Source organism: Neovison vison, chromosome 4 (assembly GCF_020171115.1).
Source record: "Neovison vison isolate M4711 chromosome 4, ASM_NN_V1, whole genome shotgun sequence".
Taxonomy (NCBI): domain Eukaryota; kingdom Metazoa; phylum Chordata; class Mammalia; order Carnivora; family Mustelidae; genus Neogale; species Neogale vison.
Window position 1 is genome coordinate 15,398,292 of NC_058094.1, and position 25,799 is coordinate 15,424,090.

Below are 25,799 nucleotides of genomic sequence, written 5' to 3' on the forward strand. Positions count from 1 at the left end.
AGCTGGTCTCTGGCAGAATCTTGACTGCCAGGCCTGAACTCCATTCCTTAGAACAGGAACACTTTCGAGTAGGCTGTGAGGTGACCCCATTGGTTTTCCAGTAGAGTAACAGGGCAAGGGGGAAGAAGAGCGGTCAGAGAACTCTAAGTGTGAAGCAAGGAGGGAGGGCCCGGACTGGGTGGGGTGTTTGCAGAAGGAACTAGAGAAGGGAGGACGGGAGTCTGGAGCTGGAAAACAGTGGTTTTAGTGATGGAAATGAGGAAGATGGGCTAGAAGTGCAGGTTTGATGGTTCATGTGTCCTCTGCGGCCCCAGGGCCAAGAGCCTAGTGGGTCAGAGGGTTGCCTCTACACTCACCGCTCTGTCCCAATATGGGCTGTACCCCACACAAGCGAGTGACCTCGGACAAATGACTCCATGACCCTGGCTTGCCCTTGGCTTTCCCATCTGCAAAATGGGGGTGCTAACAACGGCCTCCTAGGGTTGTAGGGAGGATTAACTTTGGGGATACATTGAGACATTTAGGCCGGAGCCTACTGTGCAGCTGGAGATCACTTCACGGTGGTCTTGGAGCCGGCCCGGCCTGTGACTTACTTCTGTCCTCACGTGAAACTTAAGTCCGGGGGTGTTCGGGGCAAAGGAGCGCCCACTGCAGGAGCTGCTTGAAGCAGACCCTCCGTGTCTGAAGCTCTATAGAAGGCGGCCGATAAATTATCCAATCTTTCGGAGTTTGTGGGAGTGTTTTAAACTTAGTGGAACGTTCTTGAAAAGAACTAGCATTTTAAAAAAATGCCACGTGGCATTTGGATAATGGTCCAAGCCTTCAGTCATATCTGGGAAAAGAAACAAAACTGAGTTAGCTCCAGTGTCTATTCGGGTTTTCAAATGTCACTCTTGTGTAACCTCAGGACTCCCGGGCGGCCCCGGGCACAGGGGGATGGAGACTCCTCTGACTAAGCCCGCCGTCCTTACAACAAACAATACAACTTCATTGAAAGAAAAGGCTTCACTTTTTGGGAAAACTCCTGTAACAGAAATTTAACAAATAGGCCAGACTGATGATGATAACCAAAGAGTAAGTTTTCAATGAAAATAAATTCTATATAAAACTTCAAAGTCTTTAACTGGCTAGATAAATTCATCAAGCCTAGCTTCTGAAGACTAAAAGAAGGAAAAAGCTGCACAGGATACAAAGATTGTACCTTTTCCACAGTGGATTGGTGTCATTTTGCGTTTTTTTTTTTTTTTTTTTTTCTTCACCGATACTGGTGTCCACACCAATATTCCAGAATTCTCTTTAGAAAGAGTAGGGAAAAACACAAATAAAATCTTGGGTAAGTATTTCATGCCTGTCACTATCTGTTTAGGAAACAAAGTATTTCACAAAAGAACCACATTCCATGAAAAGTATGTTTGTTCTGGCTTAAACATCATCATTTCCTCAGGAAGTCTGATTCAGATGAAGCATCTTGAGAAATTCAAATTGACTTAGCTTGTGGACAAATGAATGTCGCCCTCTTTTCTGAATTCCATGAAATGTTTCAAAGATTAATCCTGCCATTTTAGACTATGCTTTTTTTTTTTTTTTAAGATGTATTTATTTATTTGAGAGAGAGAGAGAGAATGCAGTGGGAAGGGGCAGAGGGAGAGGGAGACTCCCACAGGCTTTACTCCCACAAGCACGACTCCCATCATGACCTGAGATCAAGGTCGGATGTTTAACCGACTGAGCCACCCAGGTGCCCTGAGACTAAGCTTTTAAACTCAAATATGTACTATTTCATGGCCTTCGCTCCCTGGTAGCTATTGTTCCTGCATTTTAACAAATTTATTTACAGAAGTTTCATTTTTAAAAATGTGAACTATTGCGTGTATTTCTACATCTAAATAAATCAATAGGGAGGAGGAGGAGAGTCTAGGGTTAGGAATTCAGACTCTGGGACCAGGCTACCCGAGGTCCTGTCCCAGCTCAGCCATTTATGAATACTCCGTGACTTTCTACGGGTTACTGCACCCCTCTGTGCCTCATTTTACTTATCTGCAAAGTGGGAATAATAATTGTATCTTTCTGGAGCCCAGGTGGCTCCGTTGGTTAAGCTTCTGGCTTTGGCTCAGGTCACGATCCCAGAGTCACTGGATCGAGTCCCGCCATCGGGCTCCCTGCTCAGCGGGGGGCCCTGTTCTCCCTCTGCCCCTCACCCTGCTTGTGCTCTCTCTCAAATCAATAAATAAAATCTAAAAAAAGAAACTTGTACGTTTCTCAGCGGGCAGTGAAGATGACAGGAGTGAACCTACATATGTAAAGCAGGGGACCGGCACCTGGTACACAGTAAATGCTCCAGAAATGGTAGCCACTGTTAGCTCTTCTTGGCTTCCCAGTATAGTCAGGGGATGGCTTGTCCAGTTTAATTCACTATTCTAGTTGATAAAAGGTTGCTATGGAGATCATTTAATAGATCAGCACTCTTCACCCGGAACAGAATCAAAGATATTCAGTGTAAAGATCTGGCGGGTCCTGAGTCCACAGACTTCTGGGCCTGAAGGCACATGAGACGACATCTCGCTCCACATCTTTATTTCAGGACTGAACACCCGCAAGGCCCGGCAGCCTGAAGTCACGTGCAGAGAGCCACCGGGCAGGGTGGAGACACTCAGGATGTGGCTGCTTCTGAGGATCCTTCAGGCTCTCAGAGGGCCATAGCGAAGTTTCCATTGGGGCACCGACTGTCGTCGCAGTGAGAAGCCTGTTCACTGGAGCAATTCTGCATGGGTCCGTCAGAACGACAGACAGAAGCATTTATGTACTGGGAACTGTCGACAGGCAAAGCAGACACAGGCCAGTGAGCTGGCTCTTCCTGGGAACCTCCTGCTATCATTGATGACGCTGTTAGACAATTCTCACCTGGGGGGTGGGTTCTGCACGCTTCCGTTACATAGCCTCTGAAAGACTTTGTGAAGTTAAAACCATGATAAAAACCAGCCTGACACAGTAGAAACAGAAAGGCCTGGCACCGCCACGCCCGCACCATTGGAACAATTTACACCTTGGGAGGTGCACAGATAGGACACGCTGCGGATAATCAAAGTTTTATTTAAAATGATAGAACACTCAAAAATAAACAATATAATATGCTTGGATTTTTGCTGTGACATAGAAAAAGGCTTCCAATTACACTTAAAACCTTCAAGTTTTACCCCAACAAAGTATGCTATGCAGCCCGGCAAGGTGCTCTGAGGAGCACTGCTCTCTCCAGATGGCTGGGGTAGGAGGTAGGCTGCGGACATCCCTGCAGGGAGGTGAGTTTCTCCTACTCGGACTGGCGATTCTTCTTCTTGTTGTGGCTCTCAATAGCCCTTCTGAGTGCTTCATCCTGGATGAGATCAGACATTCTCACATCTGTGTGGCTACAGCCAATTTTGGGGCAACTGTAAAGGAGAAGAAAATCACTTAGCTTGGATGCCTTTGGCATAAATGCCTCTCACATACAAGGATTTAAATGAAGATATTTTCGCCAAAAGGAGAATGTTCTAGAAATCGGGACCGATGTGCACTGACTCATTTATTCACCGAATGCCTACTTGAGCCCGTCCCTGCCCAGCGGTGGGAGCACAGGTAGGGGACAAGCAGGGCCCACTTCACGGCGCGCACCTTCCAGTGAGGGACAGAGATCGTCCCTAAGTCACCAGACAGCGTGTGCTGTGGGTTCGCTCACATGAAGTGCTACAAAGGCAAGGAAGCAGGGTCAAGGGAGAGAGTGTGGGGTGAGGCTTCTCTAGCTGGAGTCAGGGCAAGTCTTGCCGAGGAGAGCTGATCTAGAACAAGTGCTGCATGTGACCCTGGCAGAGGCAGCAGCTGAGAACACAGCGGCTTGGTGGCCTGTGGTAAAAAACAAGGTCATTGTGGCTGAGATGCCCGGGGAGAGAGGGGGGGGGGCATTCGAAGAGGAGGTCAGAGGGTCACAGGGGCTTTGGATTTCATTATTAAAAAAAAAAAAAATTTTTTTTAAAGTTTATTTATTTAAGTAGTCTCTACACCTGACGTGGGGCTTGAACTCACAACTCAGACCGGGAGTCGCATGCTCCTCCATCGAAACCAGCCAGGCACCCCTGGATTGTATTTTAAATACGAAGAGGACACCCTGGAGGGTTTGAGATAGGGTAGAAATGTGATGTGGTTTATGTTTAGAAACCCCGGCTCTGGCTGCTGATGCAGAGGCAGGCAGAGTAGGAGAGCCTCGCCACGGTCTGGGGCAGAGGGCTGCATGGCGGAGGCTGGAGGCGGTGGTCATCAGGGAGGAAGCGGAAACAGAACCTCTAGGACTTGCTGTGGGGTCAGAGGCACAGTGTAAGGAAAGAGAAGGGCTGAGCTTCATCAGAGCAGGCCCCCGGCCGACGGGCTAACTGGGGGTACCCTTTACCTCTACGGGGAGCAACAGGCGAACTAGGCTGGGGACGGAGTCAGGAGCCCCGGCTGGTCTACGCTCCCTCCGAAATGCCCACCAGTCCTCCCGTGGAGAGACTGCGTGGGCTGGCAGAGACTCGGGGGAAAAGCTGTGGCTGAAGAGATCAGTGTGTGAGTCACCCATGGCGGGAGATACTTAAAGCCACGGCTCTGTTTGGATGTGGTCTCCTCTGAAGGCAGCAGGCCAGAGGAAGTCACCTGATTTCTTCTCAGCGGGAAGTAGACTAGGCCAGTCAGGTAGAGTGCCCAGTCTCCGGAGTGAAGGTGACCTGGTTCTGAACACGGCCAACACCTACTTGCTCCTGATGAGACCACAGGCAACAAAAGCTCTCTTTCTGGGCCTCTATACCCTCAGATTTGAAGTGGGGGCAGAATTCCTATTTCCCAGGGCTACAGGCAAAGCGGTGCTCAGTATTACCTGTCGTCCCCTTCGTTCTCTCCTATGACTAGCATCTCTGATCATCTCTCTTCTGACACGTTTTAGATGTCTGATCTCCCTGTATCCTGCACGTTCGCGATGCATACACGCACGCATTCGTGCGTGCCCTTGCCCAGCCCTGTGCTGGGTTCTAAGCACCCGTCTGGTGAATACAAATTTAGATTCCTGCCCACACACAGCTCTGGCCCAGTGATCTGAGACAACTCTCCGAAAAGCACAGGTATATTAAGACAAAAAAAATACAGCTACAAGACAAGATCAAAAATAACAAATACAAGACAAAAGACAGAAAGCAGAAAGGGAAGAAAGCTGACCATGGGAACTCTGATTTGTCCACAGGAGGAAGCCCGTTTGTTCAACATGAAGGAGAACATTCTCTCTGTGCTTTCTGGACCAACATGTCCTCTTATAAGAAAGGCATTAATCAATGCTATGGATAATATGCTTGTTAACAATATTTATTTTTAAAACCATGAAATGTGCCCTGTATGGGGAGGGTCATGTCTTAAAATGTGATTGTAAAAAGGCCCTGGTGGGAGAGAGGATCAGGTGTCTGGCCAAGTACACGTCCGTCCACCCCCCGGCTCTGCGCTGGGGGAGGCCTGGGGGTGCGGAGACCCGTCCTGCACTGGCTGCTCAAAGCGAACGGCTTCTCTAACCCTGCAAGTTACCAGCTGCGATTACGAGAAGGTTATGGACACTTTTATGACTTCACAAAGGGGCATTTTCCACCTTCTGCGACACAGAAATGCAACCCAAAGTAGGTCCCCGGCATGCCGCGCGCTGGGTCACCCTCACGTCACATGTGTCACTTGGTGAAGGTGCCCTGTGACGGTGGGCCTGGAGTCCTCCCCACTCCCGAGAACCAAGTCTTCCGCCCCGACAGCCAGACTGTGGATAAGCGTGGAGGGGGAAGTGGGGACAGAGGCGGGGAGGACTTCCCAGTGACATCAGCCACTCGGTCGGCTGTGAGAAGGCTCTGAGGACGTCTGATGGGATCAAGCGCTCACTCGCTGCCGAGCCTGAAGGCTTGTTCCTCACCAGGGGACAAAGGGATGGAGCCCAGGGTGACCTGTGTCCCAAATAAAGAAGTGTGACCTCACTTAAGGGAGCAACTCTGGGGGACAGAGGCATTCACCCAAAAGGCCTCCCAAGGGAGCTGACGGCCTCTTGACACAAATGCAGGCTCAAGAGTGAAAGAGATGTGGGCTCAAGCCTCGTGGCCGTGACCTGCTGGGCAAGTGGCTTTCATTCCCGTGCCCCAGTTTCTTCTGTCACGAAGACGACACTGAACGGAGGGCCTCTGGGAGCAGTAAGGAGGACAGTGTGCAACGAGGCTTGAGGAACTGGCTCAGGTTTCCACTCTAGTCTGCAGCTTCTGCTCCCAAGGAGCCCGTGGCGAGGAGGCTGCCCCACTGGGGACGCTGGCAGGACACGGGCGAGTAGGACGCATGAGCTGCAGCGTGACGAGGCGCGCTCGGCCCAGCCTGAGTGACGGCTCAGGAAGACTTCCTGGAGGAGAGGCTGATTCAGGAGCTGAGGGAGAGCCTCGCTCTCACCCTATCTCAAACAAACAAACACAGGCTTTTAAGCTACAGAGGATAAGACAAGGCCACAATGACACGATACTGAATCAGGGCACTCCTCACAACACTCTGTGGAAGCGTTAGTGCGATAATCCCAGGACGTCCCGGTGAGCAAGCCAGGCGCGGCCAAACCCGATCCTAAGCTCTCGAGTCATCACTGTGAGCAGTCATTCCTACAGGCCTCGGAGGAGAGGCTGGGTCCTCCACTCAGGTCACTGACAGGGCAGAACATTCCATCAGAGCATCGAGCGAGCATGCAAGTGTCTACTGAGCAAAGGGAGCCTGGGTCTCAGGGGTCCCAGACGCTGCAGGGATCTTGGCCTCGGTCTCCGCTCTTGAGTACAAGATTCGGAGTCCTGTGAGCTTGTGGATCCGGGTTGCAAGAATTCCAAGGTCCAATCCAGCTCTGGGAGGAGGTCTACGGATACCTCTGGAAGTCTGAGAGGGATGGATTCCCGTCCCACCTAAACACACCAAGTAACTGTCCATGTTTAAAATACCATGTCACTGAGCGATGAAGTAAGTAACAACAACACGAACAGTCTGGACCTTTCTAACCCTACTGCGATTTGCTGAGTGTTCTGTAGTTCCAAAGGAGCCTTCCCTTGAGTGATTTGTTTCTCCACTGCCAAGAAAGGCGCTGGTCCAGGCCTCAGCTGGAATTTCCCCACGTTTCTTTAATCCTAAGATCCCAAGCGATGCTGCTGTTATTTCTGTTCTGCAGATGTAGACATGGGGGCTCTGAGAAGCGACACGGCCCGCGGGCCGGGAGTGAGCACGACGTTAGCGCTCAGCTCTTCAACGACATGTTCCGACTCAGCTTGATTTTACTCCACATGCTGTTCAGTGGGGCTGTTTGCTACACACAGTTCCTGTTCCTCAGCAAAAAAGGAACGACACGACTGTGGAACACTGGAAATATCTTATTACTGTGACAATCATAAGGCAGCTCTGTTAGGGAGATAACGCACCGCCCAGTTATTCAGGAAATTGTTTTAACTACCGTGTTTAGTGAGGACTGAGAGTCTCCACAGTTTTCTCCTGACTCACAGCAGAGGAGAGAGCTCCTCGCAGAGACTAAGCACGACCAGGAGGATTCCAGTCAGCGCCCAGTCAGACCAGGTACCTGGATCTCCAGTCTGACAAAATGTTAACTAGAACCATCCAAGAGGAAGGACTAAGATTTCTCAAGTTGGATGTGTCAGACATTTTTAAACAAAGGGGGCCTAGAACGGCTCCTTAGGCTCACATGCATCATGGGAAATGACACTGCTTCGCGCTCCGTCAGGAAGCTCTGGAGTAGCTGATGAAGAGGCCCCGAGGTGTAATCTGGCGCCAAATGCAGCCTGTCTCCAGGACTGTGCCCACCGCCCCCACTGCTCCTGTCATCCCCACCTCCCCTATCTCTCTTCCTGGCTCGTCATGCAGCGCCTGAGACGGCTTCACGGGGGCCTTCTTCCTCTGACTGCCTTTGCTCTAATGAGTGCGGTGCCTTTCTGAGGGTCCACAGGGGGCCCTGAGGCGGGTGGTGAGCAGAGTGGGGCCGGCCGCAGGCCTCGTGCTACCCGGAGCCAGACCATAGTCCCGTCCTTGGTGGCTCTCAGCCAGCTGTCACATGCTGCCCAGAGCAGCCCCTGAGGGGCAGGTGAGTGGGTTTGACTCCTCTACCAATAATCTCTCCACGACGTCTTGAGCTCAGAGCTCTCTCCCGGGTTCAGCACCTCACACTTTCTGTGCTTTCCAGACACTTCCAAGTTGGTTGTGCTGCAAGGACCCCAAGCTTCGCATGACCCCAGCTGTGCCTCTCATAATCCTTCCTAAATGTGTCTGTCACTCCTGCTCTCTCTATAAATTAATGACCCCTTCTGGACACCCGGTTTAGAAATCTCCTCCACTCCTTCTTCCTCCCTTCAACTCTCAACTGCCAAATCCTGCCAGCTGTGCCTCTGTTCTCATTCCCTTCTGCCTCAGACTCTTGCCTCAGTCAGGCCCCTGTCATCTGTAACTTAATCTCCTGCAAACGCATTCTCACTGACGTTGTCAGCTCATGCCTCGTTAACCCACCTCTTGAGTCGTATTAGAGTAACTTCCTAACCTCTAGCTTGAGTCACCTTATTCCCTCAAAACCCTGCAGTGTTGTCTCATGCCTGCAGAATAATGGCGGCAAGACTGAGGGCGGCGGTGGGGGGAGGGGTACAGTTTACCGAGTCTTACCATGGGCCAGGGGCCTGAAAGTACTTCACGTGTATCTTATTCAAGTTTCAAACATACCGGGGAGGCAATTGAAATCGTTATCAGCAATTTATAGATGAGGAAACTAATGAAATCATGACATTTAACATCTCTATAATGAGTCTTTACAGCACTCTCCTTCCTGTTCTTGTGCAGAGCTTCCTTCTACTCGCCCTCTCACACACAGTAACCACAACCGTGCCTTCTGACCACCAAGTAGAACAGGCTCTGAATGGGGCCAGCCTGTTGGCCAGAAGGACTCTTCTTCATCATTCTCTGAAATTCTTCTCATTTTTTCAATGCCCAGTAAAAATACCACCTTCTCTCTGAACCACCCCCTCCACTTCTTCCACTTGGACATAATCGTTATTATCTATGTTAAACGTTAATAATCGTTATTAAGTTATGAGAATCTGTAGTTTGCAGAATCTATGCTCATGGTAAAGAAGCACGACAGAGAACAGACACTTTTCTAAGTGACAAATGTCACTCACGTGTGTCCAACTAGCACGTACAACTCAAAAAAGCCAAAGGACGTTAGAACGTCGAACACGTGATGAGGAAGACCCACTGACACGTGAGTGAGCCTGTTGGTGAAGTCACCATCCCCACCCTGGGACTGGTGTGAGAAATGTGCTTCGCTCTCAGTGCCCATCCCAAACTTGAAGAAAGCAAGAGCTGTGAAACAGAACTATCTGGCAATATCTATTCTCAGCAGTCATCATTTTTGCAAACTAAAAGGTTGTTTCTCAGAGAATGAACACAGAAAGAAGTCAGTGGAAAGGGAAGGCTTAGAAGTCCAGAAACAAAGGAAATTATATCCACAGGGAACGTGGAAGGGTCACTAGGGAAATCCAACATCTCAACGGTAAGCAGAGACTCAACACAGATACAAATGTACTTGAACACTCTTAATTTTGCAGCCATGAGGGCATTTTTCTGGGACAAATACAGTGAATGACTTGACTGAATGACCATCAAGATATCTCGAGTCTCGAATACCCTATCTCTAAGTCCACGCCCATAAGAGGAGTGGTGGGGAATTCCAATTCTTGGTCTCCACCAGCAAATTTCTGAGTGATGGAGAAGCGAGCCACACATCAAAGTGACTGTTATCAGAAGTCCATTGAGAACTGGTCACACCTGCAATTCCATTCCTACAACAAATCTGCGATAAGAGCACAAGAAATGCCAAACTGAATTATGGTGAGTCTAGCCAACCCAGGATTCCATGTTATCACAGGCGCGGAGCCACCTTCCTCCTCCAAGGTTGTGCACCCGGGGTGGGGGAGTGGGGGGGGGGGGGGGAATGTGCGGGCGGGGCGGGGGGGATGGCAAGGGGGTGGAAATACATATAGAATACAGGTAAAAGGAAGATTCTCCAAACATTACAATTAAAAAAAAAATTCTCATTGCAGTGATTCACAAATTTACTTGAACCTTTCAGGAAGTTACTCAGATAATTAAAGATATGAAAGGTCTTCCTGACAATTTAATTTTGATCAAGACCCCTGGATACAAATCTTACCTCAGAACATCTTAACCAAGTTAGCTGTATTGCAGGATGCAAGAAGACTTGCCATTCCTTCTTGTGTAGTATACACAGAAGGGGACAAAGAAATCTCTTAGTATCACAGTTCCCCTTAATCTTTTCTCAGGCTATAGGACAATTTCACGACCATTCCTATTCTTTTTTTTTTTTTTTAAATAAAGATTTTATATATTTATTTATTTGACAAGAGAGATCACAAGTAGGCAGAGAAGCAGGCTGAGAGCGAGAGAGGGAAGCAGGCTCCCTACTGAGCAAGAGCCCGATGCGGGGCTCGATCCCAGGACCCTGAGATTATGACCTGGGCCAAAGGCAGAGGCTTGAACCCACTGAGCCACCCAGGAGCCCCTTTTCCTATTCTTTAATGATGAAACTTGCACCCGATTCCTTTCCCTCCTCTCTTGAAGGTGTGGCTGAAGTTGCTTCAGCTCCTTCCTGAGCAAACAACTCACTTTTCCGTCGTGTATTGTTTTTCCAGAAAGCTGGCTTCCGTGCTTATACTACAAGGGAGGGGAGTGGGCTTTAGGGGGGACATGGAAGTGTCTTTTCCTCTAGTGTGAGCACACCACCGCTGACTGACCAACGGTGGGAAGGCTCCCTTCCCTTCCGGCACCGACTCACCAGGCCTTTTTCTTCCGCCTGTGTTTGGACTCAATCATGCGCACGATGGCTTCCTCTTCATAGGTGTGTCCGCACACTTTATTTTTCACCGGCTTCTTCATTTCCACCTGCAATCAAGGACACATTCAGCTTTCAGGAATGAGAATGATCCACTTCCGGGAACTTCTCCAAGTCACTGATTATTTAGAACTGTTTTTTTCCTCCTCTGGGGGCTTCCTGTGTTCAGCCTCGAAGCCTCGTGGCTTTGGATCACTGTTAGGGCAGATGGCCACGGAGGAAAACGCAGGGAGACCGTGGCACCAATGTCAGCTGGCCTGGGGGCCAAGAATTTCCTCCAGGATCCCTCAGGGCATGGTTGACTGAAAAATCTTGCCAGCCCAGGGAACCTCCCCCATATCCTCCTGGACCTCATCACCTTCCTTTCCTCCCTCCTTACCCTAGATGTGAAATCAAGTTAGAATGCAAACAGGAGTCTTCTACGAAGCAAACTGCTTTGTCTTTCTGGGAAGGAGGCAGGAGAGAGTACCTGAGTAATGGGGCAGATGAAGTTGGTCTGACTTTGGGTCACAATCATGTCTTCATCAACTCCTTCTGTTCCATCGGCCTCTCTGTCGGCTTGAAGACCATCTAGAGGGAAAAAGGGAAGTTGCTGAGCCACGTTGCTCTAACACTGTGCCAAGGACAGGAGGGAATGGCGGAAGGAATGGAAGGAAGGAAGGAGGTTAATGGTTTCTCAGGGTCTGCTGGGTGCTAGGCAACCCTGCTAGGCATTTGGATGCACATTAACTCTTCAGCTCTTAAGAGAATCCTGCAGGGTAGGTAGGATTCTGCCCATTTTTGATAAGGAAACAGCATCAGAGCAGTGAGATAACTTTTTCAAAGAATTAATTTGTGAGGGAGTACTGTCCAGTAATCAAGAATGTGGCTTTGGAGTCAGAAGGGCCTGGTTATCTTTTTCACTTCCAGCTGTGAGACCTTGGGCTCGCAAGATCTTTGTTGAAAGCTCTACTTTATAGCTTTGTTGCAAAGATTAAAGGAGATAAAAACGCAGCATGCTTTGCAAAGCCCCTGGCACAAGAAAACCTTCAATAAATGGTAAGTACCATTAGCTAGCTCAGGGGTTCTCAAACTTTTTGGTTTTAGGACACTTTTTTTATACTTTTTGATATTACTTAAGACCCTAAAAAACTTATTTGGGGTTATAGTTATCAATATTGGCCAGAGCAGACATTAAGACTAAGGATTTTGAAAATATGCATTTATCAATTCATTAAAAACAAAAACAAAAACCACACACACACACAAAAAAAGAAAGACTCCTGGGTTATTTGTCTGGCTTAGTCAGCAGAGTATGTGACTCTTGATATCAGGGTCGTGAGTTTGAGCCCCACACTGGGTGTAGAGATTACTTAAAGTAATAAAGCTTAAAAAAAAAATTCCATTACCTATTAACATAAGTGGTATTTTTAAAAAAATTATTTATTTATTTATTTGATAGACAGGGATTACAAGTAGGCAGAGAGGCAGGCAGAGAGAGAGGAGGAAGCAGGCTCCCCGCTGAGCAGAGAGTCCGATGCGGGCCTCGATCCCAGGACCCTGAGATCATGACTTGAGCAGAAGACAGAGGCTTCAACCCACTGAGCCACCCAGGCGCCCCAACATAAGTGGTATTTTTAAAACTAAAAGTAGTCTCCAATTAGAGTGGCACTGTTTTTACATTTTTGAAAATATCTTTATTGTTTGGCTTAATAGAAGACAGTTGGATTTTGAGGGGCACCTGGGTGGCTCAGTGGATGGAGCGTCTGACTCTGGATTTCAGCTTTCAGGTCGTATCTCGGGGTCCTGAGACTGAGCCCTGCTTTGGGCTCCTCACTCAGCAGGGAGTCTGCTTCAGATTCTCTCCTGCTCTGTCTGTCCCTCCCCCACTCGCTCACTCTCTCTCTCTCAATACATAAATAAATAAAATTTTTAACTAGTTTAGTGGAATTTTGATATCTGTATATGCATCCAGTCTGTTGCGACGTCATGTCACGAAGACTCTGGAAAAATATACTTATGGAAAGAGAGAGAGTGAAAAAGACAAGTGACATCTTCGTATTGTCAGGAATCTAGTCAGGACCTCGTGGGTACCCGGAAAGGTCCTGCGAGAACCCTAGGGGTCCCTGGCCCACACTTTGAGAACTGCTAAGCACACGCATGGTAAAGCTGCCTTTGGAGAGACTATTTGTTTCTGAAATTTACGTTCTTTTCACTTCATCACATTTGCTCCTTATTGAGGGCAAAAAGATGATGGATGGCGTTCGAGGGGGATAATGACACTGAGTATATCATGGGAAAGCCTTTCCTTCTGGAGAAGGGAGACATCATTTTGTACAGACATCAAAGATCAATAGCTTTTTTTAAATGCAAGTGTTGACAGTGTTTTCCTTCCTCTTTCTTCCCCGCCATCCTGTCCTTACTGCCTTTTGTCTCCCCTTCCTTCTTTCATTCTGGCAAAATAGCATCAATGTTAAAAACTTGCTTTGTTTTTAATGGAGGAGGGAGACCCCTGTCTCAGGTTCAGATGGTCCTGCATACCGTTCTTTTCCTAGAACTGATGGCCCGGGCCTCCGACCTTGGCCAGATGAAGTGCCTGTCCAGAAAAGTGTCACTGGAGGCAGGAAAAGGGCCACAGAGCACTTGTTCGAGGTCACCCAGTGAACTAATGGCTGGCTCCAGGAATTCTGCCCCTAGTTACTCTGTTTTTGCAGGGATTTCACCTTGTTTTACAGACTATTGCTCCCTGTATGTCAGCTTGTTGTGTTTTCCTAGAGAAGTGTGTCCCTCGAAGCAGCTCTCATTCTTTGAGGAAGGCAGGTAGAGAATTCAGAGCATAGGACTTCCCAGGTAGGGCATCTTTAACCCTTGGCCAGTCAGGTATGGTGCCTTTTAGCCTTTCAAGGACCTGTACAAATGTCTAGGCCGGGTGTGCACAGGTGGCTTAGTCGTTCAGCGTCTCCCTTTGGCTCAGGTCATGATCTCCGGGTCCTGGGATTGAGTCCCACATCGGGCTCCCTACTCAGTGGGGAGTCTGCTTCTCTCTCTGCCTCTGCTCCCCCCTGCTCCAGGCCAGCTTGTGTTCTCTCCCTCACTCTCTCTCTAATAAAATATTTTTAAAAAGGTGTTGGTAATCAAAAATGTTTCATTTGGAAGCAATATGTAGGCTGGATTTAGGTTTAAACTTAATAATTCCCAGGTATGCTAAGATAATTGCTGATAAATTAATAGCCAATTACTAGTTACTTGTAATCAACCTATTTCTAAAGCAAGACTATAAAGATATTTTTGGGGTGTGTACGTGGCTCAGCTAGTTGAGCGTCTGCCTTCAGGGTCCTGGAATCGAGCCCCGCATCAGGCTCCTGCTCAGTGGGGAGCCTGCTTCTCTCTCTGCCTCTGCTGTTACTTCTGCTTCTGCTCTCTTGCTCATGCTCTCTCTCTCAAATAAATAAATAAAATCTTTAAAAAAAAACAAAGAAACAAAAAACTATAAAGATATCTTCACAAAATTCTGTCAACTGTGAAAGTATATTTAATGTGGAGTTTGCCATATTGTGGTACGTTTGCTGTGACGTGTGATGGGACCTAGGAAGGGTTTTCATGCTTCCCCGGACCTGTCTTTGCTATTCACAGAGTGACCGTTAGACTCCTAGAGGAGTCCTTCGTCAACCCCGTGGCTGTTCACAAGGACTCAGGAAAGGTGGACGAGGAGCAAAGTCAAGGACCCTCTGAGCTAAGAGTGCTCTGTCTCTTTAATTCACTTTCCAAAGCCGCCTCCTGTGGGCACCTACTGCCAACTTCTAATTGAGTGTTAAAAGTCACAATTAAGGTCTCTCTTTGTCCATTTCTTACAGAGAGAGCTTCTTCTGAACGGATGGCAGATTTTCTTCTTCCTGATTTCCGACTATATATGGGATACGATGGAATTCACCAGAAAATCTGTTAGATGAATAACAGAGTTCCGCCAATGGGAAAGGCTGTGGGTTTGTTTTTTCTTTTCTATTTTTAAATTTGAAAAGGTAGAGGAAGCAGCAAAGCACAACTCAAATGCAAGGCCGACCATTAAGGAAGGCTGCGTGGGGAACTCAGAACTGTAGGTGGCTATCGACATCCGTGATCACGAAAGAAGATGACAAAAGTAAGACAGAGGAAGAATGCCAACAGTGAGCAACAGTTCACGGACCGGGAGTCTAAAAAGAGAAAGATCCTCAACAGCTAAACCTCTCTTGAGATAGAACATTTCTTCACCCAAAATCGGTATTTATAGAAAGTGATATCAATGTTGGGATCTCCGATGTGCTAGCGGAAGGTCACATCTGGCAGTCACTATTAGTCACACTCATTTCGTTGATCCAAAGGGAAGACGTGTTGATAAGCTTGGTAAAGGAAGACTGGAGAGAAAAATATGAGTTTTTAAAACTGAAGTTATCTATCCTAATTCTCGCAAACACCTGAGAAATCTGTAATCTAAAAACATTATAGGTTTTGATCAGAGGTAGGCAGGGATTTCGTAAATCAGTGTATGGCTCTGTTTTGTTGGCCTGCTTAATTTGAAGACTCAAACCAGTGTGTAGGTTCTGGGAGCCACACTTTCCTCCCCCAGATTATTATTTTATTAGTAATAACACCTCAAGTTTACTGCCTGTTATACAGCCACCATTGCACCGAGTACCTTATATACATTATGGCCTTTAATCCTCACTAAATACCTCTGAAGAACAACTCCGTTATTATTACTCCTCCTGTATAGGCCAGAAAACTTCTGCCCCACAATATTTCTAAGGCAAAAGTAGGAAATAGAGATATTATAATAAAGAAATAAGTGGATGAAGTCAATTTAATCATTATTAAAGAGAGCGCAAGTTTTCCTTATTATAAAGTGAAAAACATGAAAATTAGTCATACTGTGTTCCACGCACAAGTACCAGGTCTGTGGTTGGAAGTAAGTGTCAGCAGTCAACCTGCGATCTGGTGGGCAAATCTGAAATCCGCCCCTTCCGTCCATGCCTGGGCCCAGGACACCCAAGCCATGTGCGGACGGAGGGAGCGCAGACAGGAGCCAAGCTCTCCAGAGTACCCAATGGGATGTGTCGGGGTGTGACTTAGTAACTTCGGATATGATTTCTTCAGATGTCATAAAATGAACATGAAGAGGAACGAGAAACCATGGTAATGCTTGAAGTGGTAACCAAGTGCCCAAAGAATTTCAAAATTTTATGAATATTCCCCTGTGATGGAAAGTTAGGGGGTGGTGAGGGCATCTGTTGAACCCCAAGATGTGGGTTCATGATCAGTCAGTTATGACTGGTACTGAAGAGCTAAACGGCTCTGCCTTCGGTGGTCCCCAGTCAGCCATCAACCTTCTAGCTGCTCACGTCAAGACTTTTGGAATTATTCTTAATTACTCATTTTTCTTCGTTCCTCACATCTGAACCATTGGCAAGTTCTGTTGACTGGTTCTAAACTCTATTCCCTAAGTCTAAATCGAGTAAATCTAGCCCTTCTCTCAATTTCTACCTTCTCTGACGTCCCAAGCTAAAAGAGGCCACCCCGGCACACTCTCTCACGGTGCTGGGTTGTGACTCTATAAGGCACAAATTCGTAAGCACTGTTTGACTGTCTCCCTCCCTTCCTCCTTGCCCCTCCCCCATTCTCTTCCCAGAAAGAAGGGACTTTGCGGTCTTGCTCACTGGTGTTTCCTAGAATCTAACTGTCTTTGGCATATAGGAATAGTTCAATAAACATCTGATTACCCATCTGACGAAGCACTTCATCTGACAAGGCAAGGGTGGGCACATTTTTCACAAGGACGTCCTTAACGTATTTAACAGACATGGCAACACACACACACACACACACACACACACATCCTCACACAAGGATGACTTTATAGCTTTTAAACAAGAGACAACTTCACTCCAGCTTGGGGTGCAGCCTTGGACTCTGAATTACATGTCAAAGGCAGGAAGTAAATATAAGTTTTACAATTATAGTAGGCTGTGTGGTAATTATAAAGGAGAGTCCAGACATGGTCTTGTGGTCAGAAAATACATTTGGTCCTGGCCACACACAGCCCGAGTATTAGTCATTTGTCTGTCTTCAGGCATCCCAAATTTGGCTACCAGTAAGACAGTTTTATGCCAGCTGGGAATAAAAGTTGATTACTGTGTGCTTTTTCAATTAAGCCTGAACATTTTTCTGAAAGTACTTTTCTCTTGAACGTTAGCGGCATATGAAGAAAATACTTTGCAAACATCTCCTGACTGCTCAAAACGCTTATTGCCCTGTCCAGCTTATTTTCCTCGCACTATTCTAGTACAGTATATTTGGAAGGGCTGACCCAGTACACGGAAGATTTGTAGGGGGGCCTCCCTAATGGGCAAAAGAACACTGATTCCAATTGAAACACTGTGTGTGTCCAGATTAGTTCCTGACTGTTTCTCCTGCCCCATGGCCTGTAACCTACAGCTGGGTCTAGGAGTGGCCCCACCTGTGAGCTGGGACTGAGACTCTTAGTAGAAAAGGAAGTACGTCAGCAGGCCCAGTCCTTTGGCTTGGAATTAAGAGCAGCGTGTGTGTGTGTATGTGTGCGCACGCGTGCACGCACGCAGCTGCTGCAGAATTAAGATGTAGATCATGTCCAGATAGGGTCTACATAATTAAAGATGTCCAAGATGTCATAACCTTCCCAGCACAGTAAAATTCAACAGAGATTGAATTAATACAATTCAATCAGAACACTGGCTAGAACATAGTAAGAATCTAGTAAATGTTATGTAATATCTATATCTATCTATATATATATCAATGTTACATACTTATGTAATTGTAAATTGTTACTGCCACTATTATTATTTTGACCACTATGATGTGCCAGGTACTGTCCTTGGTATTGGCAAAGAATGGTCCTTGCCCTCAGGGAACTCAGTCACATAGGACCTTACATATACAGTACAAAGCAGTTTTGAGAGGATGATGCATGTACAAGACACTGTGGAAAGAAGCTCCTGGGAGAGAACAGGGTTGGCCTGAGGAGCTCACCTCTGATCTGTGTCACTGATAAGGCTCTTTCAACCTACATTTCTGCTGCGGTTCTGCTGCCCCCTTCAATGTGAGCATTTCACTCATAGCCTCCTCAGGTCAACATTCTGATCGGTATTCTTCCTTTTCTTAGCTGTAATCTGTAGTCCTCTCAGAATCCATCCACTCGGAGAAGCTATCCAATCCAACCCAATCAACCCAGTCCCTGCAGACAATCTCCTTTGAAATCCAGTAACACTGGCTCTACTGTCTTCTTAACTTGAACTTCTTCATTATTCAGTTGCTTCATGAAGACAGAAACTGTTTTCCAGGTAGACCAAAGGCTCCTTGAGGAGAAGCACTGTGTGTTCAAGTCAAGGCAACTCAACTCAAGCTGCATTGACTGAATATCTGCTCTCAGCTAAACATCACACAAATGCCAGGTCTAGATGCAAAAAGGATGAAGACTGGGTCTTGTAGGAGAGAGTTACAAATACTAACATTTTGCACAATAAACATAATAATAAAAAATGTGAAATCACACATGTGTTTTGGACCAAGTACACAAGTAACCCAGAGTTTCTCTGAAGGTGGGGTGAAGAATGAAGATGAACCTCCAGAAGGAAGTGGTGAGCAAGCCAGGTTCTTCTGGGAGGTAAGAAGTGGGAACTATTGTAATTAGGAACGTGGGCTCTGGAGACAGCCTGCCTGGGTTCGAATCCTGATTGCATCACTTTTAGCTGGGTGCTCTTGGGCAAGTTACTTTATCTTTTCTTTGCTTCAGTCTCCTCAGTCGTCAAATGGAGCTAATCATCATACATTCCTCACGGACCCATATGAGGACTAAATGAGTTGATCTATGAAAAGTTCTTGGAATGGTATCTGACAAACAGCAGGTGATCAGTAAATACTGTTATGATTATTAATATTATTATTCAGAATTCTCCCAGAGCTAGCATAGAGTGGGTGTGTACAACATACATGCTCAATTAAATAAAAAATCACATGCTATGGAATCAATCCAAGAGAAACAACATGACTGTCCAATCCAGGACTTGAAACAGGATGAGTGCTTCCATGCCTCAGGGCAGAGTGAGACCTGAATGAGCCCACTTGTGGTTAGCTGACACAGCACTACTGACATCTTCAATCTGCTGCCTGTTTTCACTTCCATGGCTCTTTCAACACACTCTCCCAAGATCTTGAAAGTAAACCGAATGAACAGTTTTAGATCATTTCTTCTTCCAAGTGAGCTGACATTTTAAAAAGATGGACCCTTTCACATTATCATGTACTTGTTAATTTAACTATTCTTGTTTCAGACATATCCTTTGTCCTCAGTACATGACATCATGTACTAATTTGCCTCCATCTATTTAAATACAGTCAAAATATGTCATATGTCAAAATGTAAAGGTTTGATTTATTTTTTAAAAATATTTTATTTTAGGGCGCCTGGGTGGCTCAGTGGGTTAGGCCACTGCCTTCGGCTCAGGTCGTGATCTCAAGGTCCTGGGATTGAGTCCCGCGTCAGGCTCTCTGCTCAGCGGGGAGCCTGCTTCCCTTCCTCTCTCTCTGCCTGTCTCTCTGCCTACTTGTGATCTCTATCTGTCAAATAAATAAATAAAATCTTTAAAAAAAAAGATTTTATTTTATTTGAGAGAGAGAACTTGAGCCAGCTAAGGGGGCAAGGGGAGAAAACCTGAAGCAGACTCCCCGCTGGGCACACAGTCTGACACAGGGCTTGATCCCAGGACCTTGAGATCATGACCTGAGCCAAAGTCCAACGCTTAACCCACTAAGCCACCCAGGCACCCCACAAAGTATGAAGGTTTTAAAATAACAGGACCCAGTGCATTCTACCCATGAGGCAAAAATCAATCAGTCAAGACCTGGTCATACAGTATCCATTTTAAGCCAATAAATAGTGAAAATTTTGCCAAACTCTGTATTTTCATTTAGTGCTTCTCATAGGATATGGTTTATAAATGATCTTCTCTAGGTTACCAAGCAAAAGCAGGAAATCTAATGTACACCTTCTATTTCTTTGTTTTGGGCCATTAACTAGAAAACCACGGGATAGGAAAACCTGACTAGCCAGCACTGGGAGGGCCTACAACTCTTAGTTCTTTAGATCCATGGTAGAGTACGAAGTAAGTACAGGTCAGAAGGTGAGAAATCCCTTTCAGGCTCATCTGAGGTACTCTTTATTTTACATGGTTGGAAATACCACCCGTCCAGGCATCTAAGACAGTACATGCGACTTGTTTGCACATTCTTTCCCATCTCTGTCTTTAAACTTTAAACAAACTTCACTCTGTCTCCTCCCCTCTGTTCTCACTGCTTCTGCCCTAAATCAAGCCCCTGGTATTTCCTATTTAGAATATCACAGAAAGTTCTTCCTTTATCTTTCTGCCTCAGCCTCTCTGCGATCTAGCCCCCCCACTCTAGGTAGTTATCTTTCTGAATATGTGGCCTCCTAAAGGGGACAAGACTTCATTAGCTCGCCCAGAGCATCTTCAGCTCCTTCTGCTCTCCACCTCGGGGCCATCCCGCGTAAATACCCCAAACCGATGACTGTTTCCCCTCACTTGCCAAGCTGTTGTGCACCTCTGCTAGCCCCCTCAATGGCCGGGCAAGCTCTGACCACTCTTCAAAACTCAAGTCAAGTATTTCCTCGGTGAAGTTCAAAGCCAGAGTGATTCCTCCTTCAGCTTCCTGAGCGTCTTTGTACCCACGGTGATCGTTGTTTCCTTCTCTACCTTCCTCTCACGCTGAATTCCTACTCTACCTTTTTTATCTTCATATTTTCAGGGAGCCCAGGCAAGGTGCAAGAACTTAAGAAACGTTCAGTGAATGGTCCGTTGCTGAAACAAGAGACTGCATTGACTGTTGTAATACAGAAACTGATAAAACGAAAACAATGAAGAAGACTGTTCTAAAGGCATATCATTGTGGAGTAAGACAAGCTGGTCCTTGATCTAATTACTAATTTTCCAGAAGGGATCCACAGGATGCTGCATAGGTCATGCCACTCTACATTCTCTACTCCACATCTGTGCAGAAGCAAATTACCAAAATGCAAGAGGACAGAGGTCATAGTCCAAGAAGTGAGTTATTCTCCATGATGCCTTTCGATTGGTTCTGATTCTATCTGCCCCAAGCCACTGACGTTTGTAGGAAAGTATAACGATCAGCCACCAAACATGTGAAAATTATCTTGGATTTGTTGAGTTCCCCCAGGTAGGGCAGACTGCCTGTGCCATCATGTTCAAGTCCAGCAGTTCTTACAACAGAGCCACACTGGAGAAAGCTCCTTATCTGACAGACTAAATTTAACTGAACTATGGCATCAGCGCTCACAAGATCTGATAGCAACTGAAAACCATCTTTACCATCGGAAAATGCTTATGTTATAACGTGTGGCGGAAAAGATGAGATTCAAGCTATATATGTAGTATGATTAATTAATTTTGAAAAACGGCATATATAGAAAAAAGACTGAAAGAGGATGACAAAATCCTGAAGTCCACTGTGTCCCTGTGAGTTGATGGTATAGGAATCAGGGAAGATATCTAAGATTTCTGAAGAATAATTATCTCGTTCTTACTTTCCACATCCAGCAGTCTTCATGAGACCAAGTAATATGAATGAGATAAGTGGAACTGACAGCCACGGGGACAGGACAGATTTGTTTATTTGATTTGTCAAACTGAAACAAATTATGAAATCAAGTCCAGAGATCATAACATTAAAAAAGAGGAACTTTAGAGTTTATACTTGCTCAACTTTAAAACTGCAGAGTTTCACCTTTGGGTAACACAGGGACTATGACACCAGTTCAGGCCCTGGTATTTTCTAGATGTATGATCCTAACAACATTTGTACTATTTCAAACTTGTCTGCTCCCCTACAAGGCAATCAATATACGGCAATTTCATGTTTCTCATATTTTCCCCCCCTGGCCTCTCATTTCAGAGCTCCAGACCAAAAGAAAAAAAAAATTAAATACGTGAACAGAACAGGAGGCTTTGATAATAGAATAAAGCTAGGGCTAATATTGTATTTTGTTTTGTTTTATAAAGTTTCTCCGGATTCAGTGATGCATTTGTAACCCCCAAGGATAAAAGGTGAAGAGCCCATGAAGGCATCCATTTAGGGACAGAAGCTCAGAAGGGGAAACTCTCGGGTCACTCGTGAGGCCAGGCCTGGAGGTGGACGGCCTACCTAACTCCTACAGGATTGACTCGGCGTGGTTATTACAAAACGCCGCAGAATCTTGGTGATAATTAAACACGATTACTTTTCCTTTTTACTTGCATTTGATGAGGTGTATCAACATTTATTCTTGATATGTTTAAAAATTTGTTTTTGATGATGGCACAGTGTAGTCTTGTTAAAAAAGAAAGAACAAATGAACGAACAATCCTCAAAGTGCACTCAATGTGGAAGAAATTTAGAAAGGTCAGAGCCGGAGGGTCCAAATCTAGTGAGGCTTCAGGATGCTGTCAGCAGCAAAGTCAGCGAAGCCACCCAGATGCAGCCCGGCTCTCCAGCTTGCGGCGCGCTCCCAACCAATCCGGGCAGGGCTACCCAGGCTTCCAACGGTAATGAATCCATAGACGCTCTGGTCGGCCTGGACATCTGTTTTCAGTTTGCAGGGTCTTGTCTGAAGTTAGTCTAACAGAAAACATACCGAAAAAAAAAAAAAAAAAAGCCTGCCAAGTGGAAAGAAGAAGTAAAATGAGAGAGAGAAGGAGAGAAAGGGAGAAAGAAGAGGAGGAAGGCAGGAAGGGGAAGGAGGTGGGAGGGACGGAGGAGAGGGACAGAAGACAACAAGACAGAAAGGAAGGAGCTAAGGGATGTGGGAAATCGTCTATACCACAGAGCCCAAGGAAAGGCAGCCCCGCTTACATTCTCCAGTACCAAGTCCTGGTCCGTACGCCTTCCTTCCTCTCCCAACACCCCCCTTTACTTTCCACCCTCTTGCAAACCTTCCCCACAAGCAAAGAAGACATGACTTCAAAATCGGGATCAGCTTAGGACATAGCTCTTGTGAATGTGTACAATAGATCTGAGTCACTTGTTCGTTTTGTAAACGTGAAGAAATCACACTTTCAAAACTTCCTCCTTCATGACATTCATAGCACTTGACAATATGCTTAGCATGGAACATTTACTCCTTTCCTTATCCACACCCGAAGTGTCAAGAGGGACAGACTTTCTCACTGAGAGTTCGCACACTGCAGGACGGGTGACGGGAGGCAGCAGCATCGAGAGCGGCTATGGTGCCCGGGAGTCCGGCTGAGCAGCACAGAAACGCGAGAACTGAGGAGCGGCCCAGGAGAGCGATTCAGCAGGGCTACTGCCTTCCTCTGGGAAGCCTTCCCACGGACACCCCCACCCCAGCCACACCCTGGACACTTAACACATCATGGATAATTACCTGTTCATGTCACCATCTCCCCCACTGATCTGGAAGCAACTCAAAACCAGAGACCACTTCTGTCCCTCTCTGTATCCCTAGTGCATGGTGCGTGGTAGGGGCTCGGTGTCAGGACAGAGTGCCATCTTAAGGGGTCCTTGGTGGCTTCAAAATTGTTGTATTCCCTGCCTAGCTCCCCTGCAGAGAGCGCTTCAGTGCATGACCCAGAGAAGAGTTCTATAAGGCATCGATTTCAGAAGGGTGGGTCAAACCCAGATGTAGGTACCACTTGGCTCTGCTATAAATCGATGAATAGGTGTTAAATTTCCTGCAGGTACCACTCTCCATGACTATTTTGTGAGAACACAGGGAAGATGAGATAAAATGCTCTGCCCTCATTAGAGGGAAAAAATCTAATGCATCAAGGCAGTAACAGAAACATCTTGGGTAAGGAGATAATTTCTGAAAGCACAAAGCAGGGTGCCAGGATGATCTTGGTTTTCATTTTCAAAGCCCATGGGAGGTCAAGTTTCTGCACTCCAGTGTATAGTCCACATCCATTCATAAGCTTCAGAAGATCGTATTAATGTGAGTGAAAGAAGAGAGATGTGAGCAGGAAAGACAAAGGAAGTAAGGAAGGAGAACAAGAGGAGAAATGAAGGGTCTCAGGACTTGCTTTACAAACACGACAGAGGAATATAAAGATCTCCAACAACTCCCTTCCTGAGCTGAGGGTGACGCCGTGGGCTTACAGCTATGCTCTCCAGCCGGAAGTGGGGGTCTAATCAAAGATCCGGTGTTGGACCGGATTACCCCCAACATTGCAGGATAAGCCTATCTTACAGCCCTTCCATTTCTCCGTAATTCTCTTCCCTCCCTAAAAAGTTCTCAAGACAAAAAAAAAAAAATGGTGGGGCTACTGATTGGGTGACTGGAGAAGGCTCTCTCTCACTCAGACAGCCTTGACCATGAGCCCCTCCAGAGAAAAGGGAGCAGGGGATTCAAGAGTGAGGAAAGGAGGCAGCCTCAGAACACATGAAGGGAGAACATCAAGGAGGCAGAGAAATTATGTAGGGGAGGTAATAAGCACACTAATTACAGGGGTCTTAATGAGGAGCAACGGAATGAAATTAAGGAAAGGAAAATGTTAATTGTCAGGAAAAACTTTCTTGGGCCCACTGAGGGAGAAGCTGAGTTTCCCGGACTCCTCACACAGACCGGAGGCCATTCAGCTTAACAAAATTGGTTCAAAATGAGCTAGAAATTATTTAGAGGGATTTTATTTTTGTTACCCAAAGTAGACTAGGTTACTTGATGACACACAGAGGCCTCTTGTATCTAATTTTACCACTCTGTTCTCTATTCTAAATTAAATAGGAAAGCAGCAAATGATAAAAAAGCCCATGACTATTTCATTCCAGAAATATGATTCAACATCTAAGGAGATCAAAACTGGCAAAGTGAGAACAAGTAAGAAGAATGGAAGAGAGTCAAACATGTTTCAGTTTACAACAGATTTACAGAGGAGGCCTAACTACAAAGGAATACTAAAAATAGGGCTTGTTTCTCCTACTTTCTAGAACGAATTCAGTTACTGTATTTTTCAGAATTGATACCAAGACGGCAGTTAACCCTAATCACAGTCAGGAACCAGTACAGAGCATTCGCTTTCAAAGCTGAACGCAGTTTCCTAATGACATCGAGTTGCATTCTCAGTCCAGCTGGACAGCTGAAGCTTGTGGCCCTGAACACGGTAATGGAGAGACTGTGGTACTGGAGGCTTAGGATCGGGAGTGAAACGCAAGGAAAATGTCTTCTCTTCCTCATTAAGGAGCCCAAGGTGTGACTCATGCAACTTTCATCTGCTAAATGTCTGCCAACCTCGGCGATTTCCTAGGCGCAGAGGATGCGAAGTCCGGGGGTTAAAACAGACAAGTAAACACATGCCTATAGCCTCATGTGCTGCCCCGCAGCATGGCTGTGAACGTAGGGGGGCCACCGGAGCCCGGGGTGGGGGGCTTCCTCATGGGACTGCAGGGGGGACAGTGGTGCTGAGAGGAATCCTGGTGGAAAAGGAGGTTAAGACGAGCAAAGGCCAAAGTGTGAGACAAAGCGTGCTTGCCACTCTCCTTCTCAGTGACTCCGATCACACGGATCCTGGCATGTACGTTAGAACAAATTAAGCAAGAAAAGCATTTTAAAGTCAGGTGTTCTGATATAGCTTGGTATGTTTCCAGTATTCTTATTATGCGAATGCCTCTTAAAAGGTGTGCTACACAGGGGCTTGTCGGCTTGCTTCCTCCTCCACGCACCCCCACCACTCACTGAGGCCTGTTGTGCGTGGTGGGCCCCGTGCGCACCAAGAGAAGACAGAACCCCTGATCTAAGGGACTCTACGTCTAGTGCTGGGACAGAAAGTACCACTCAAAT

General features: G+C 46.5%; 1 protein-coding gene across 2 annotated transcripts in view; it reads right to left on the minus strand.

Annotated features, from left to right (window-relative positions):
• Positions 1-3,074: 3,074 nt before the first annotated feature.
• The window catches only part of NSMCE2 (NSE2 (MMS21) homolog, SMC5-SMC6 complex SUMO ligase), a 213,545-nt gene continuing 190,820 nt past the window's right edge, over positions 3,075-25,799 (minus strand). For both annotated transcript variants that reach the window (XM_044244953.1, XM_044244954.1), the window contains 3 exons: positions 11,415-11,515; positions 10,889-10,995; positions 3,075-3,425 (listed from right to left, as the gene is read on the minus strand). In XM_044244953.1, coding sequence (XP_044100888.1) covers positions 3,308-3,425; positions 10,889-10,995; positions 11,415-11,515 — 326 coding nt within the window. In that variant the 3' untranslated portion in view covers positions 3,075-3,307. The remainder of the gene's footprint in view (positions 3,426-10,888; positions 10,996-11,414; positions 11,516-25,799) is intronic.